This window comes from Sorex araneus, chromosome 6 (genome assembly GCF_027595985.1).
Source record: "Sorex araneus isolate mSorAra2 chromosome 6, mSorAra2.pri, whole genome shotgun sequence".
NCBI classification, from domain to species: Eukaryota; Metazoa; Chordata; class Mammalia; order Eulipotyphla; family Soricidae; genus Sorex; species Sorex araneus.
In genome coordinates, this window is record NC_073307.1 from 92,460,952 (window position 1) to 92,479,296 (window position 18,345).

General features: G+C 55.6%; 1 protein-coding gene across 14 annotated transcripts in view; it reads right to left on the reverse strand.

The window, feature by feature from the left end:
* Positions 1-1,520: 1,520 nt before the first annotated feature.
* Positions 1,521-18,345, reverse strand: part of RBFOX2 (RNA binding fox-1 homolog 2) — a 280,019-nt gene continuing 263,194 nt past the window's right edge. For 9 of the 14 annotated variants that reach the window (XM_055141043.1, XM_055141045.1, XM_055141042.1 and 6 more), the window contains 4 exons: positions 12,594-12,625; positions 9,836-9,921; positions 8,196-8,268; positions 1,521-6,843 (listed from right to left, as the gene is read on the reverse strand). In XM_055141043.1, coding sequence (XP_054997018.1) covers positions 6,789-6,843; positions 8,196-8,268; positions 9,836-9,921; positions 12,594-12,625 — 246 coding nt within the window. In that variant the 3' untranslated portion in view covers positions 1,521-6,788. The remainder of the gene's footprint in view (positions 6,844-8,195; positions 8,269-9,835; positions 9,922-12,593; positions 12,626-18,345) is intronic. The other 5 variants (XM_055141048.1, XM_055141049.1, XM_055141050.1 and 2 more) reach the window with 1 other exon arrangement.

Genomic DNA, 18,345 nt, shown 5'->3' on the forward strand with positions numbered 1-18,345 from the left:
TCCATTCGCTCCCCGGCATCCCCGACGGTTCCCCGAGCACTGCCGGGAGTGATCCCTGAGCGCAGAGCCAGGGGCTAAGTCCTGAGGATGACACAACATCACTCACCCACCGTCACCACCCAGCTTCGCTCCCCACCACTCAGGACCACCCACTCACCTCCCCCACCACACAGCCGCACTCACCACCACTCACACCGTCACCATTCTCACGACCACCACTCACCATCATCAATCATCCGGTCTCTCTCACCACCCTCACTCAACCATCACTCTCACCATCAATCATCCAGTTTCACTCACCACCGCTCACACCGTCACTCACTCACCGTCACATACAGCCTCACTCGCCACCTCACGACCATCACACTCACCCTCTCACCATTCACACTCACCATCAATCATCCGGTCTCTCTCACCACCCTCACTCACGACTATCACTCACTCACCATCATCAATCATCCAGTTTCACTCACCACCTCACTCACCCTTCTCATGACCACTCACACTCACCATCAATCATCCGGTCCCTCACCACCCTCACTCACACCATCATATACGGCCTCACTCACCACCACTCACACCGTCACTCACCATTCTCATGACCATTCACTCACTGCCACCACACAGCCTCAGTCACCAGCACTCACGGCCATCAGTCACCATCATCATTCCTACAGCCTTCACTCACAACCATCACTCACCATCATATACAGCCTCACTCCCCACCACTCACAACCACCATTCACTCACCGTCACCACTCACGACCATCACTCACCATTCTCACGACCACTCACACTCACCATCAATCATCCAGTCTCTCACCACCCTCACTCACGACCATCACTCACTCACCATCATATACGGCCTCACTCCCCACCAACTCACGACCATCAGTGACTCATCACCCTCACTCACGACCATCACTCACCATCGTCACTTATGCTGAGCATCACCGCCCAGGATCATTCACCACCATCACGCACGTAACCCACTCATCACCCCTCACTCTCACAAGCATCACTACAGACAGACACACACACACACACACACACTCACCACCACTCACTCTCACAACCATCACCACCAGACACACACACACTCACCACCACTCTCACAACCATCACCACAGACTCACACAACCATCATCACCAGACACACTCACACACACACTCACCACCACTCACTCTCACAACCATCACCAGACACACTCACACACACACACACACTCACCACCACTCACTCTCACAACCACCACCAGACTCACTCACACACACACCACCACTCTCACAATCATCACCACAGACACACACACTCACCACCACTCACTCTCACAAGCATCACTACAGACTCACACACACACACACACTCACCCTCACAACCATCACCAGACTCACACACACACACACACCCCTTCGCCACCACTCGCCACCACCACAGCCTCGCCTTTGCCTGTCTCTTGGTGCAGGTCTGGGGGGGGGGGGGGCTGCAGGCGCGATGACAGACACAGGCACCACAGGCAGACGGTGTTTCTCTCTTTTATTTAAAAACAGTGCTTCATTACCATTTGCAAAGGCGGAGGCAGCGGCTCCTCCCTCGCTTAGAGTTTATAAAAGCCAGCAACATGATCAATAATTTATACACATGGATAGGAATACAAAAAAAGGAAGGAATAAAAGCTAAAGATCTAACTACTCCGACCTTCACAATTCCAGCTACTTGATGATAATAGGAGTAACCCAATGAATACTGTATGGTCTGAAAGCTACTATACATATGATTCTTAACGGGGCGGGGGTGGGGGATGGGGAGGGGTGGGGGGAGACCGTCACAAAGCCCGGGTGCTTCTCTGGAGTTCGCAGGGAAACGGGACCCTGGCCAGCAGCTTGGGGGTCCTAGGAAGTGATTTGGGGTGGGAGGGGGATGGGGGTGGAGAGGGAGAGAAGGCGAGGTGGTCGATTATACAAGCATCCCAAATGACGCCCCCGTGCCCCAAAGGTACCTGTGTTGCCATGGCAATGGGAGGGGGCAGAGGACTGCAGGGGGCATATGGCGGGAAGGGTGGGGGTCCTGCCACGAGGCACGGGGAGGAGGGGGGAGAGGTTCGATGGCATTTCAGCCTTGCAGAGATTTGGACCGAAGAGCTCGGAGACCCGGGTGAGGCAGTCTGTCGGGGGCGGGGGGGGGCAACCCCCTCCACCCCACCCTGCCCCGCCTCTTCTCACCCTGCACCCCTAGCTTCCGTGGGTCGGCCCCAGGTTCGCTCCAGCTATTCACAAGCAGAATTCAAACACGAGAAAAAAAAACCCAACAACAACAACAGCAACAACAACAGCAACCACCCCAAAACAGTTCATATCCCTTAGGGCGCGGGGGGTGCGGGGGTGGGAGAAAGAGAATCAATTCATCACTCGATATATAATACAGCCGAAACGAGCTGCCAAAAGCGCGCGCACACACACACACACACACACCACACACACGCACACACACAAATACTGTGAACAGAAAAAAAAATACCAAGAAAATGACTAGGCTGGGAGTCTGGATGGGGTAGAGACGTTGCTTAAAGCACTTATCAAGTCCCCGGACAAAGCCAAACCAAAGGAAACCAAAACCGTCAGGAAAGAAAAACTTCAAAAGCTCCAAGGGCCCCTGGGACTCTGGTGTCGGTCACAGAGGGGGGGGGCAGAGGGAGGACAAAAGAGAACCCACGTTCCCTCGTCTGCGTGCCTGGGCGGGCCACCCCCTCGCCAGCACACGGCACCCTGGGAACCCACTGGGGCGGGGGGTGGGGGGGGGGCGATGTGGCCGCGAGTGGTTTCTCTCCGTTACCAATCCCGGCAACCAGCATTACCATGGCTGAATTGATCGACCGTTTTCCTGAGTAAACTGTAACTGGCTACAGTTCCGGTAACATGGGGGAGAACTCCACTGCTCCGGCCCCCCCGAAAGACGCGAGGGTCCCTTTCTCCAACCCTTGCCCCCCCGTCCCGGGCTCCTGATACGGAGCGCGCGGGAATGAGGCGTTTGGGTCACTGGCTGGGGGCTGGTCCTTGGGCCTCATCCTCCAGGACAGGTGCCAGAGCCTCGAACGCGCTCGTGACACGGGTCGGGGTCAGAGGCTGCCCACGGGCCCTGCTCCGCGCCGGGGTCCTGGGTGGCTATTGCCTGGTGGGCCGGGAGAGCAAGGATGAAGGAAGAAGGCGCGGGAGGAAGGGAAAGAGAGGGCAGAGGCTTTTGGACGGGAACGTTTCCAAAAAATAATAAAAAATTTTTTTCTTTTCCTTTTTTTTTTTTTGTGTTTTATGCAACCGAGAATCAAGTTTCACTGGTGTCTACTACAAACAGCCTGAAGAGCATGACGAAAGGAACACACACGGATTTACGTCGGATGACCACCTTGCCCACTATGTCTTACCTATCTTAGAAACAGTGCAAACAGGTAACGTAAGCTTTGAAAACACCACTACCCCATCCCCACCCACCCCAAGTTCCCTTTCCTCCTATTATCTGGGGGGAGAAAAAAAAACAAAAACAAACAACTCTGCAAGTCCGCTAAGGGTACTGTGCTAGGCTCGGTGGGGAGAGGGGCTCCCTCGAGGGGCGCTGCCCTCCTGCTGCAGGGAAGGGGGCTTTGCAGATTTTGGAGCCACTTCCCCAGGCCCCAGGCCCCCCCTGCGAGTTCCATGCCAGGTACCAGGTGCCAGGAGGCGGCGTGCCACGGACTCCCACGCTCTCACTCTGGGAAAGCAGAACCTAGACTCGGAGCCACTCGGCCCCACACAGTAACGCCTTGGAGGAAAACCTGCCGTGGCCCCTAGCTCCCCTTAAAACACAGAGCTGGCCACCCCGTCCCTCCCTTTCCCTTCTTCCAGAAAAAAAAAAAAAAGAAAGATACAAGTGGCTCAACTCCCTCGGGGAAGGCCGGGGTGCGGACGGTGGTATTAAGTCGGTCTTGGGATAACCTGAGAGCCGGAAAGAGGATGGAGCCGTGGCCAGGGCTGGGCTGGGCCCAATGGGGGAGACAGACGGTGCTGTGAACTCGAGGGGGCTCTGGCCAAGATGGAAGGGTGGGCTGTTGGGGGTCCCGGGAGAGGCGGCGGGCAGACCAGGGCAGCCCTGGAGGGCCTCCTGGGGGTGGGGTCACGCCTTGGAAGGAGACCCGAGCATCCAGCTGCAAGGGAGCTGCCCGAACCATCTTGGCTCTCTTGGGACTCGGCGCCACACCTTGGGGGGGGGGGGGGGCTGCCCGCCAGAGCCCTCCTCTTCTGACGGGGCGCTGGGGAAGTCAAGTCAGGAGCTGGGGACCCTGCGGCTTCGAGGAACCTGCCTCGGGGGGTGGGGGGCGGGGCGCCACGCAGGGGATGCCCAGGGCTGACGGGGAAGCTGGCAGCTGGCCCCGGCGGGTGCGAGCATGGAGGGCGTGTGTGTGTGTGTGTGTGTGTGTGTGTGTGTGTCGGGGCGGGGGGGGGGGGGGCTCTTGCAGGATCAATCCCAAGCCCGAGGACGAGGTGGGTCAGGCCCAGGGCAGCCTCAGCCAGTGCCAGCTGAACTGAGACGCACACAGGGCGCAGTGCCCGCTCCGGCCCCCCCACCCCCCACCCCTCCCCGGGAGTGCAGGGAAGAGCGAATCCTCCTCCCTCTCTCTTCCATCCCTGGGCGGGAAACCATCCGGCCTGGGCGACGCGCCTGGGTGCCCAAGGCCCGTCTCGGGACACGACACGACGTGTCTTTCTCCGTTTCTTGAGTCGGGAAACGCACTCCCTTGAAAAAGGAAAAAGAAAAACAAAAACAAAAAAAAGAGGGAACCAAAAAATCCTCCCTGCCCCCCAGTTCCTTAGCCCAGTGAAAGCCCCACACCCCGCGCCCCTGCCTCTAACTGAAACGTCTATATACACGCAACGAAAACGGTCTTAACAGCCGCACACCTCGCCTTGGCTTGAGGAGGGGAGCCCGGCCCCCTCACCCACCCCACCCCAGCCCGCCGCCTGCCTCCCCGGGATGAAGCAGAATTGCATCGGGGCCTCTGGCTTCCTGGGTGCCCTCCCCCCGCCCTCGGGAGAGCGGCTTTTCGAGGGGAAGGAGACGTGGACCCCAGAGATGTGGCTCTGTGTACAAGGGGGTCACTGAATTTGGAGACACGAGTCGCTGTCAGTCAAGCACGCGAGCAGAGGCGGTGGGAGAGGGGGGTTCAAAAAAGCCCAACACCAACCCCTACCCAAGCGGCCACGCCGTGCCCGGGCATAAAGGCAGGGGCAGCTCTGCAGGGGTGAAAGGTCACCCGGTACCTACAGGGAGGCCAGGGGGCTCCGGCTCTGGGCAGCCAGGCTGACCACTACAGGGAAATCCTTCCTCCCAGACCTCGCCCTGGCAGCGGCCACCACCGGCTGCAAGCAAGAGAATCTCGGCTGTTTCGGCGCCTCCGGACACGGGAGGGGAACAGCCTCGGGTGCAGAGGGGTGGGGGGTGGGGGGCCCGGACGGCAGGTGCTCAGTGGCGTTATCTTTGGAGGGTCTCGAGGAGCTGGGCGTAGTGGCCACGAGGGCTGGAGACTGCGGACGGAGAAGGGACTCATAAAGGCTCTGGAAGATGAAAAATTCCTATGGCTTTGGAGCGAGTACGCAGTGCCGTGGCCTGCCCTCACGCGCCCCGTGTCACCGCGCCCCAGGGACGGCAGGCCTCGTCGGGCTCAGCTCCCTCTCTGCTGATTTTCTGCTCAAGAGAGAGAGAGGCCAGGAATACCGAGAGCGCGGCTAGACAGACCCCACCGGACACCCCCGTTCCCCTCCCTGCCCTCTAGATCGGCCCTGGGAACTAACCCTCGGGGTTTTGCCCAGTCCCCCCCTAACCCCCCGGGGCAATCTGCCCGCTGGCTATTTATTCTTCGGTCCCTGGGTCCGAAAATCCTGAATTTCTGAGGACATGGGAGCAGGGTGTTAATAGTAAGGACAGATGAGCTCGACTGTGGTTCGAGTTAAGAAGCGAAGAGGTCTACGCGGGAACACGAGAAAGCCAAGAGTGACCTTGTCCACACGCCAGAGTTCGTTCGGAGACCGCTTCCTTACGAGAAGGCGCCCCGGACCCAGCGGGCAGGCGGGCGGAGAGCGTGTCTGGGAACGCGCAGGCTCTGCTTCCAAACGCTATGCCAACGGCCTCAGGCTGGGCCTGAGGGATGATTGCCAAAAAGAATGGAGAAGACGGGAGGAAGAGGACAGTGTCCTGCTACAGTCTCCTGCTTTTACGTGGATTCCGGCCTCAGCCAATGAGAGAGCTGCCTGCCAACGGCCAGAAACTCGGAAGATGAGAAAAAAAACGATCCCGCTGGCAGAAAGGGCTCTTTCGCTCCTGCGTGACCCGGCCATTCAGCACCAGATACACTTTGGTAACTCTGTCTGCTGATTTCTGATCAGACGTATTTATCAGCTCCACAAGTCTCTTCTTTCCTCACGAACTACCTCTTCCGTGATTGACAGAATAAGCTAAGCACGAACATACAGACATGGAAATGAATGAATTTTTTTTTTCTTTTACCACAGTTAAAAAAAAAAAAAAGAAAAATCAAAGAAAAAAAATGCACAATCTTTGGAACAAAAGAATTAAAGGCAGAAATTTAAAGGAAAAAAAATACATATTCAAAGAACATAGTGAGGTATAAAAAAGTATTCTCTCTTTTTTTTTGTGGTTTTTTTTTGTTTGTTTTGTTTTGTTTTGTTTTCCTCTTCATCTTGCTATAGAGTTCCTCTACTTGTAAATATTGCAATAGCCAGGCCTCATTGACTGCTGGGTCTCACGTCACTTCAGTAGGGGGCAAATCGGCTGTAGCCACCTCGGTATAAACTTGCCTGTGGGAGTGAAACAACAACAACAAAAAAACAAAAACAAAATGAGGATTAAAAGGTTGGTGAGCACTGCAAGAAGAGGAAGCCCAATGGCCCCTGCGGAGGCTCGGAGAAAGTCTCCTCAGAGACCCCCCAGCAGGCAGGGACATGCTGCCGGGTGGGGTCCGCCTTCTTTCCCCACCACGCTCAACCCACAGGAGGGACACCCCAGCGAGGTCCCGGCTCCTTCTAGCCTCGGGACCCCGGGCTGCTCACGGCCCACGTCCTCCCTTCCCCGGGACAGCTCTGTGCGGGGCAGGCCGGCTGCTGTGCCCGTCTGTCCACTGCCTGCCCCTGACTGCGAGGGTCAGCGTGCTGGCGGAAACCGCACCCTACTCTCCACAGAGGAAGTCTAGCCCTCCTCCCGGCTCTCCGAGACGGCAAGGGGGCGCCCTTCCGACAGAGCAGAGCGACAGGCCCTGTTAACCAGGCTTCCCCCACCCCTGCCCTCTGTCCAGTGGTTGTTTCTTCTTCTTTTCCTTTTTTTTTTTTTTTTTTGCTTTTTGGGTCACGCCCCAGTGATGCTCAGGGGTTCCTCCTGGCTCTGCACTCAGGAATTACTCCTGGCGGTGCTTGGGGGACCCTATGGGATGCCGGGGATTGAACTGGGGTCGGCTGTGTGCAAGGCAAACGCCCTCCCCACTGTGCTACCGCTCCGGTCCCAGTGATTGTATCTTTCAACCAGAAGTTCCTGAGGAATCTTTCTCTCCTTGGCCTACTTAATTCTGCCTTTTTTTGGGCCACACCCGGCGATGCACAGGGATTCCTCCTGGCTCATGCACTCAGGAATTACCCCTGGCGGTGCTCGGGGGACCCTATGGGATGCTGGGAATCAAACCCGGGTCGGCCGCGTGCAAGGCCAACGCCCTCCCCGCTGTGCTGTCACTCCAGCCCCTCCCTGTACTTCTATTGCGAGCCCACTGTCCACTGATGGAACGGTCCTGAGCAGCGGGGTGGCCTTGGGCACCGGCATCTGGAACCTGCGGTCTCTGAGGGTCACTGTGATGACAGTGACCTTGCTCGTGACCCTCAGGCCTTGCTCGTCCCGGGCCTGGGCTGTGGTGGGCACCAGGCAGGCAGGGAGCCGCTCTGAGCCACGCACCGGCCTGCCGCCGGGAATAGTGGCCGGCAGCCGCTGCTCGTCCCTTCACCCCGGGCCCCAGACACGGGGGGTGAGGCCCGCGTGCCCGACAGTCCTCTGCGCTCCGACACTCGGGCAGCGGCGGGAAGCCGGGGCCGATGACCTCCCTGCTCGTTTCTCCGCCTGTGGCTTCCGAGGAGGCGCGAGACGGCCCTCAGGGCCCTCGGGTACTCACCACAGCGCCAACTCCATAGCTAGCGGCAGGGGCGAGAGCGTGGTAAGGGTCGGCTGTGTACACCCGGCCGTAACTGGAGAGGAGAGACACGGTCAGGGCGGGCGGGGCGGACCCCCGCAAACCGAGCCCGGGACACGCTTGGTCGTGGGGTGTTAGCAGGAAAGCGGCAGAGTGGAGGAGGAGGAGGCGGGGACTCGGAGAGATCCTGAAGGGTTTTTCCTTTTGGGTCACACCCAGGGATGCTCAGGGGTTACTCCTGGCAGCGCTGGAGGGGGGGACCCTATGGGATGCTGGGGATCGAACCCGGGTTGGCCACGTGCAAGGCAAACGCCCTCCCCACTGTGCTATCGCTCCAGCCCCGCCCCTGAGAGATTCTTAAGGATATACATTTTTTTCTTTCAGGGTCACACCCGGCGATGCTCAGGGGTTCCTCCCGGCTCTGCACTCAGGAATGACTCCTGGCGGTGCTCGGGGGACCCTATGGGATGCTGGGGATTGAACCCGGTTGGCTGCGTGCAAGGCAGACACCCTCACCGCTGGACTATTGCTCCAACCCTGAGATTCTATAGGACTTCTACAGGAGGGGCAAGGGAGCTGGAAGGGGAGAAAAAAACAAGAAAAAGAGGGATCTGGCTGGCTTGGCATGTGGGGTGTTCTGGGTTTGAGCCCCTGGCCCCGCGCACACACAAACGTGATTTGGGATCTTCCTTCAGGATCATTCTCATGATTAAGTTTTGGCTTTGTTTTTCTGAATCACACCCAGTGATGTCTGCGCGCGTGCGTGCGTATGTGTGTGTGTGTGTGTGTGTGTCTGGGGGGTCCAAAGCAGAGACAAGAAATGAGGGTGAGAAGAGGAGCTGGGAGAAGATGTGTGTGTGTGTGTGTGTCTGTCTGTCTGGGGGTCTGTGTGTGTGTGTGTGTGTCTGTCTGGGGGTCTGTGTGTGTGTGTGTGTGTCTGTCTGGGGGGTCTGTGTGTGTGTGTCTGGGGGGGTCCTGTGTGTGTGTGTGTGTCTGGGGGGGTCTGTGTGTGTGTGTGTGTGTCTGTCTGGGGGGTCTGTGTGTGTGTGTCTGGGGGGGGTCTGTGTGTGTGTGTGTGTCTGGGGGGGTCTGTGTGTGTGTGTGTGTGTCTGGGGGGTCTGTGTGTGTGTGTGTCTGGGGGGGGTCTGTGTGTGTGTGTCTGGGGGGTCTGTGTGTGTGTGTGTGTCTGGGGGGTCTGTGTGTGTGTGTGTCTAGGGGGGGGCTGTGTGTGTGTGCCTGGGGGGGTCTGTGTGTGTGTCTGGGGGGGTCTGTGTGTGTGTCTGGGGGTCCAAAGCAGAGACAGGATATGAGGGTGAGAAGAGGAGCTGGGAGAAAGGGTGTGTGTGTGTGTGTGTGTGTGTGTGTGTCTGGGGGGTCCTGTGTGTGTGTGTCTGGAGGGGTCTGTGTGTGTATCTGCGGGGGGGTCTCTGTGTGTGTGTGTGTGTGTGTGTCTGGGGGTCCAAAGCAGAGACAGGAAATGAGGATAAGAAGAGGAGCTGGGAGAAGATGGTGCCACGGGGCCTTTGCTGCAGGGGCCGGCCTGGGCAGACCTGGGGGCCCGTGGGCCGTCAGACGTGGGCAGGGGGAAGGGGCGCTCAGCGGGAGGCCGGCGGTGAACGTACCCGTCGCTGTAAGCTGCGGCAGCGGCGGCAGCAGCGGTGGCTGCAGTTGCAGTGGGCTGTGCATATCTGTAGGCTGCATATCCGCCCTACGGGAGAGAGGAGTAAACCCCTGACTTGACAGCGACCTTCTGCCCCCGGGACGGAGGGACACAGACCCCCGCCCCCCGCAGACCGAGACACACAGACATGGGGACCGACACCAACACAAATACACACATGGGAAGAGAGTGTTTCAAACTGCATCCGTCCACACGCTGTCCTGCGGGCACGAGACGGGCCCCCCACGCCGGGGTGGCGGGCTTTCCGACTTAGTCACCCCGAAACCAAACCAACGGATATGAAAAAAAGGGAAGACAAGGAGACCGGGCTCTTGTCTGCTCACAACCCGAAGGAAGGAAGGTGCGACATGGGGAGCAGGGCTGGAGTCAGCGGTCCGGGACCTGCGGGCATGTGGGGAGGGTCCTGGGGTTTGATCCCCGGCACTGCACACGCGTGACTGCACAGTGCACAGGCACAAGCATGATTTGGGACCTGACTTCAGAGTCACTATCATGATGTTTTTGCTTTGTGTTGCTTTTCGTTTCTGAGTCACACCCAGGGATGCTGGGGGCGGGGTGGTGGTGGTGGTGGGGTTCCTCCTGGCTCTGCGCTCAGGAATCGCTCCTGGCGGTGCTCAGGGGACCCTATGGGCTGCCGGGGATGGAACCCGGGTTGGCCATGATGGCTGCGGCCTGACAAAACCCAAATGAACGGCTCCATACTCGGGCAATGAAACGATTCACAGAGAGACAGCAGGGGGTCTGCTGTCTCCCTGGGGGACTGGGACCGAGGCGCTTGACCCATGGGCTGAGTGGGCCTCACAGATCTGGGGACTCCCGTGACCCGGGCGGCAGTGCTGTGTACACGCACGCGCAGTCTCGTCACCTAGAAGCCAACCGGAATGTCTCAGAACTTTTTTTTTTTTTTTTAACTTCTAAAGAGAAAAACCAAACGGCCAACGCTTCTGCTCAGTCACCGTGCGTCCTGGCCGCTGACGTGGAAAGCGAGCGTTCGAGGCTCGGCTCCTCTTTCTAGCTGGAGACGGTCACAGCCACCTGTGACGAGTTAAGGTGACGGCAAGGTCGCCGGCAAGGACGATACATGTGGTGGACAAGCATCATGTGGTCTGACCCCTGGGCTGGTCTGACTCTGTGCCGTCGGTCTGGGGTCGTGAGCTCCCCCAGGGGGGCCTGGGGGCTCAGGAGAAGAGCCTGGAGAGCAGGGGGCAGTGACTCTGCACGGAGGGACCCCAAGAGGTCACCATCTCCATCTTCCACGGACAACAGTGAAAGAACCGCATCACTAAGAAAATGAATGGCTCCATTTCCATTCAAACGAACCACTCATCTTACTCCATGGTTATGCATCTCTAATGCTTTCTCCTCTGTGTGTGTGTGCGTGTGTGTGTGTGTTTGTGTGCGTGTGTGCACGTGTGAAGGGTCACTCCTGGCTCCCTGGTGAGGGGTCCCACCTGGTGGTGCTCAGGAGACCCTATGCAATGCCGGGACTCAAACCACTGCCGTGACCACATGCAAAGCAAGAACTTAACCTCTGTACGGTCTCTCTGGCCCCGTCAATCCTTTGCGAAGAAAGCAGACAGCCCCTCAACATGCCTAGTTACCTTCCAAGAGCGGTGCTGAAGAGAGGAGCCCATGTTTAGCACGGGCAGCTTAATTTGCCAATAAACTGGGTGACTCACTGATGCCTCGCCCAAATTGGGAAAACTAAAATGGACATCGCGGACTTTAATTCACGTCGATGTCTTCTTCCTCCAACGGGACCGATTTCTGCTATGCTTGAGGCGGGTTAGCCAATTAAAAACACGCCCACTCAGTTTAAAGCCAAGAAGATGCGGATACGGTTCATTTCTAGTCCCATGTCCAAGGGCCCGAGACCTTTCTCTCGGGGTTCAATTCTACCGGCCCATCTACAGGATTTCACCGAGCATGAGAACACAGATGCAGTTTGAAACAGCAAGGTTTTTCCATTACAGGTTCTTAAGTTTTTTTTTTTTTTCCAAAAGAACAAGGGTGGGAAAACGGGTAGGAAAGAGAGGGGTGTCCAGGCGGGGGTGTGGGGGGGCGGGGAGGGGATAATGGCGCCACATTTATTAATCACATTAAAAACTAAGCATGCCAACATCTGGAGCTAAAACAACCAGCAAAAATCACCACGTTCAGACTGGATTGGCTAACTCTATCTATCCCAGCATTCTCTTGGGACAGCGGTTGGCCCTAGCTCTACCACAAGCTCAGTGAAGTACACAGCCTCGATTACTAGAGCGTGCAGCCACAACAACCTGGTATTACGGAAACAGTCAGTCACCACTCGCGTTAACATTCCAGACCCTAGGGACTGGCCCCTCCCCAGCCCCGAGAGAGAGTCAATCGGGCCCCTCCCACCCTCCCCAGCCCGGGCCCACACCACGATGTTAATAATTATGACAAGCAGTAGCCCATCTGTTATATCAGAGAAGGGAACAGAGACTGCACTGAGAGATTTAGAGTGAGATGTTAACATTTCTTCAGCCGACTGCACAAACGAACAAACGGAGAGGAGGAGGAGAAAAAAAAAAAAGGAGGAGAAATAATTCGTTTGGAGAGATGAGGTCATGAAGTAGCTGATGTGTATTGCTCTCACCATGCACTGATGCAAAACTGAAGCAACCATTAATAATAAAAAGTAAAAAAAGGACATATGGGTTGACGCACAATCAGACCTGTTTGATCTGAAGCAGTTTGCAGACTCTATCTGTGTGTGATTTGAAATAAAACAAAAAATGGGGATTAGCATGGCCACGGCACACCCTAGTGCAGGAGGGACGAACTGGACGGCTGTCAGGGGCCCCTGGCTGCTGGACTCGGTGGGCCTGGCTACGCCCGACCCCAGGAAACCGGGGGCCCTTTAAAAACAACTTCCTTCTTCCTCTGTCGCCCGCTCGGAATGACCCCTACTGCTCCCACCTGGGGCCCCCCCAGTCTGCGTGGTCCCGGTGTGGCCTCCCAACCCCGTCCTGACCCGCACACTCCCCGCTGCGCTCCTCCTGGCCACAGTGCTCCTCCCGGCCCCTGCAAACCAGAACCATCCCTCTCTCCAGCCTGTGGAGAGAAAGAGGCTGTTGCCTTTCCCGCCTCCCCCAGCTATGGTTGCCTTCTAGGGATGTTCGATTTCGCTCTCCATCGGATTGGTCATCGGATCAACGGGATGCCGCCGTAGTGACCGGCCTGGTTTTTCCAACCCGTTCCGAGGGCGGGCCGGGGGCGTTTGAAGAATCAAACCGAGCCGGGAGGGGCTGGCCTCGGCCCCCACCCACCTCTGGACCTGGCCTGCATCTGCGTCCCCCCGCCCCCAGGCTCGGACTCGCCCTCTGACTGGGGCGTTGGCTTCGCCCTGGCTGTTCCTTTTAGGGTCACAATTAAAACAGGACTTGGGTGAGCATGTGATGTCAAGACACCTGGGGTCTACCGGGAAGACAGTGACGTCATGTGACACCGAGAGGAGAGGAGCGTGTGTGTTTCGAGACTGGCAGACAAGACGAGAGCTCGCGCCCTGGCTGGTGGTGGCGGGGACAGGAAGGGCAGGGGGGAGGGCGGCAGAGCAGGGGCCCATTCCTCTCGGGGGCAATCGGGGTCTCTCTCTGGTGGGATGTGGGTAACGGAGACACGGACACAAAGATTTATAATAATGGTCGGGATTGTCAACATAGCTTTTTTTTTTTTTTATCTTTGCTTTTTGGGTCACACCCGGCGATGCTCAGGGGTTCCTCCTGGCTCATGCACTCAGGACTGACTCCTGGCGGTGCTCAGGGGGACCCTATGGGATGCTGGGAACCGAACCCGGGTTGGCGTGTGCAAGGCAAACTCCCTCCCCGCTGTGCTATCGCTCAGTCCCTGTCCATATGCTTTTGATCAGCAGACTCATCTACTCTGAAGAGTAGCTGATCTGGGTGGAAAAAAAAGAAAAAAGAAAAAAAAAGATAGCCTGCCAGGGAAGTATTTCAAGTTGGCCTTAATTATTCTTCAAAACTGGGTCGGGAAGGGTGGAGAAGCTGTTCCGGTCAGTCTTCGGTGTCCCCGGAAACGGGAGAGCTGACCTCTCTACACACTAATTCCGCCGCTCCCTACATTCGTTCATTTTCAAAATCTCACGCGGTGGCCACTGTCCGCCCCGTGGCCCTCCCCACCCCCCCTTACACACACAGTGTCCAGCTCCCGGTGAGCTCTCTAAGAACAGTGCTCATTAGCCGAAGGGACTCCCTGACCTCTGACCTCTGAAGGTGAAGGGGAAAGACGGGAAGGGTGCCGCCTTGTTCTAATTTTATTTTATTTTTGGTTTTTTTGGGTCACACCCGGCGATGCACAGGGGTTACTCCTGGCTCTGCACTCAGGAATTACTCCTGGAGGTGCTCGGGGGACCCTCGGGGGATTCGAACCCGGGTCGGCCGCGAGCAAGGCAAACACCCTCCCTGCTGTGCTATTGCTCCAGCCCTCGTTCTAATTTTAGAACCCCTGTCTGTCTAGCGGGCGAAGGCGACTTTTAAGTTGTTCGGCCCATCTGCAGCTACCGACTTCTCCCCAGGGCCCAGCGGGGCAGAGGGAGGCTTCGGGCACGGGGGACCCTCCCCTGCCCTGCCCCTCCTCTCCTTTCTCTCACGGGACCACCAAGAAAACGTTTCCCCTGGGGGGCTGCTGAGATCTCCAAATCGAAAAGCTTCATGGATCAAAGTGCCTGACAAACGGGAAGAAGTGGCGTGGGATGGATGGCGTATCTGACTCGCCTGGGGGCGGGGGGCGGGGCGGGCAGGTGCCCCTGGGACAGGAGCACTGCATTTTGGAGTGGCAGCGGTGGTGGTGGCGTGGGGGGGCGGGGCGTCATGGAGGAACTGTGTGCGCTGCTGCGGTAGCAGGGCTTAGATCACACGCTCACAAGCCTTGAACTGTCCAAAAAAGCCTCTGTTCCCCTCTCTAACGTGGAGCTGGAATGGTTAGTATGATTCAATTGGTTCACTGCAATCCACAATCTGATTGGTTGGCAGGCCACACCGGCACTCCTACCTGAGGTATTTTAGCGCTAATGATTGGTTCCTGTAAGACTATTCTATAACAGAACACAGGAAGAGCAGTTCAAAAAACACAGCTGTGGAAGGAAAACAATCATACAAAAAAGCCCGCAAAAGGGGCGCACCAGCCTTTTCTTTCCTTGGGATGCAAGCATGCTTTTCACAGGGAGAGAATGAGGAGTGGTTTTTTTTTTTTTTTTCATTTTTTTGTTTCTAAGAACCCATTTAGAGGCTCTGTGTGCGAAATGCCTTTCCCTCCGATCTACCAAAGAGGGGGAGGCGGGTACCCCGTCTCTTGGCTGCACCCCCAAGTGTTATCACGGTCTCTACGAACCTGGACCCTGCCACTAGACCTGTTATTTGGAGAGAAATTGTGCCCGAAAAGAAATAGGAAGAAAATGGCTAGCAGGGATTACGTTGGGTCGAACAACAGAAGATGGAGAGAGATTAAAAAAACCAAAACCAACCCCCGCCCCAAGAGCCCTCCACAAATTGATGGTGCTTAATTAAGCAAGACCAGCAACTTAAACTTCTTCACCAGGCTCGACTCTGGGGCACTTTGTAAGTGGGAGATCAAGCCCCTCTGTGTCATGCTATTTTGCGTTCTGAGGACACAGGAACTGAACAAACAGACATAGACAGAGTTCCACGAGAGAGAGAGAGTGAGAGAGAGAGGAGAACACACAGGGGTAGCAGAACGGCTCAGAGTTCGGGGGTTGGGGGTTCTGGTTGCCGTGCTTTTAAGAAGCATCTCTGCCTATTTCATGTACCAGGTGAGAAACGGCAAGTTTTAAAAGCCATGGTTATATTAGCCCTGGCGGAAGTGAACTCATCAATGTTTTCTTATTTTTTCATTCTAGGGATCAGGGGTTACCTGAGCACAGGTGACCAACTTTTCTTTCCAATAATTGATTCAAAAATGATGATAACGGCCGGCGCGATAGCACAGCGGGGAGGGCGTTTGCCTTGCATGGGGCCGACACAGGTTCGAGCCCTGGCATCCCATAGGGTCCCCTGAGCACCGAGTCCTCTGACCACAGAGCCAGGAGAAACCCTTGAGCATTGGCGGGTGTGGCCCCAAGTCCAAAACCAAACCAACAAACTAAATGATAACATTAGTTTAATTGTTTTTACCAACAAGGGCTCACTGGTCAAAAAAAATGGGGAGGGAGACACAGGGACCACTGAATTATTTCTCTTTAGCTAGATAGTGGTCCAATGAGTAGACAGAAACATTTCAAGAGTATTTTCTCAACAAGTATAGAAAAATCATCTCCCAATAAAACCACCCCAGACTGCAAATTAAGGAAATGAGAGAATTATAATCAAATACTTGGTTGGTTGACTTAACAAGGGAGCGTAGGCAAATCTTAGTAAGGCAGAAGTTGGCCACATTAAAAAAATGTATCACTGTATCACTGTCATCTCGTTGTTCATCGATTTGCTCGAGCAGGAGCCAGTAACATCTCCCTTCATCCCTGTTGCATGCTAGTGTAGCCCAATGGCGTATTGGGGCCTCTTTCGGGATCAGGGGAATGAGGACCAAAAAAAAAAAAAAAAATCCCTAAATAATGCTCCCTAAATAAGGAGATAGAGAAAGGAAAAAGAAACTTTACTTAGAGAAGAATTCAAATCTTTCATTCTAAGTGTGCTCTGACAGATGACATTCCAAGAGAACACTTAGAAAGATGAGTTTCAGGGGGATATGGATATTACCAGTGTACACGGGAGAACATGCGGGCGGAGATCACGTGTTTAAATATGTCCAGAAATGTGTCATTGAGTGGAGGTGTGGAACACGGCTGCTTAATCCTTATATTTTACTGTGAGCGCAAGAAACAGTATTTTCAGTATACCTCAAGAACACCCTCTGAGGAAAAATGTCAACTTTAAAGTGCTACGAGAGGCAATAAAATATAGGTTCGTGGCATCTGATGTTTGGCTATGCGAATGATTTATGCCATTCACAGTCTCGCTAAGGAACACGTTTATTAGGCGTGAAGGCTGCTCTGCTCTGGGTATTTCTTACATAAAGGCAGACACGTGAAGCCTACGTGAAACAGAACACTTGTGTACAATATTTGAGTGCACCTCGGAGACTTTTTGTTTTAAATTTATTATTTTTTTTGGGGGGGCCACACCTTAGGGTGCCTGGGGGACCAGCAACCAGGGTGGCTTTGCACAAGGCAAGTGCCCCATCTCGTAGGCTCCCAAAGGCTGCTCCGCCCTTCGCCAATTTCCTGCAAAGCCAAGAGGCTCTATGTACATCCTGAGAATGCATGCGTGCTCTTCGACTGCCAGAGACTCTGGAAAAAAAAAAAAAGACGCCAGGCCGCCTAGAAAACAGTTAAAATGAAGGTTCCCTTGAAGGATTTGGGAAGGGGGGAAAAAACACTTCCAGGCAATTCTAATGGCAGCCCAACGGCATGCCAACGTTAAGTTTCTGGCGTTTGGATTTCTTCTGTGTGTCTACGAAATAGTTTCTTGCACGCTGGGGCAATCAGACCAAGTTTGCATCCGCGAGAGGGTCTTCTGGCCACAACCTCGTAGATGATTCCAACACTTAGAACCTCAGAATCCTTGACAGCGAGCGTCTTTTATTATTTATTTATTTATTTATTTTGCTTTTTGGGTCACACCCGGCGATGCACTGGGGTCACTCCTGGCTCATGCACTCAGCAATCACCCCTGGCGGTGCTCAGGGGACCCTATGGGATGCTGGGAATCGAACCCGGGTCGGCCGCGTGCAAGGCAAACGCCTTCCCCGCTGTGCTATCGCTCCAGCCCCATATTTCTATATTTTATTTTATTTTATTTTTGCTTTTTGGGTCACACCCAGCGATGCACAGGGGTTACTCCTGGTTCTGCACTCAGGAATTACCCCTGGCGGTGCTCAGGGGACCATATCGGATGCTGGGAATCGAACCCGGGTCGGCCTCGTGCAAGGCAAACGCCCTACCCGCTGTGCTATCACTCCAGCTCCATTTCTATATTTTAAACACTACGTGACAAGCTGGCCATGAACCCTGCCCTGTGCCTAGCTCCGTTTAAATGGGTCCCATGTGAGGATGGCTGTTGAAACAGATCTCGCATGACAGCTGGATGTCTGGGAGGAGCCTAGACTGCTACCTCGCCCCCTCACTTCCCTCCAGACGGCTCTGAGGGAGAGAAGCCCCCGGTCTCGCGTGGACCGTAGCCCAAAGCAAAGCCTTCAGCTGAAGACTGGCTTTCTTCTTATCACCTCCCCCCGCCCCCCAGCACCTTACGCCACTTTCCCAGTTTCGTGTTCTCGGAAAGCACATAAAATAGGAAAACACACAGTTTAGGAGGTTATTGCCATTGACAGAAATTAAAGCTCTGATGATCCAGAAAGGGATGTGAAATGAGAGGGGGAGCAGAGAAAGGGAAAGAG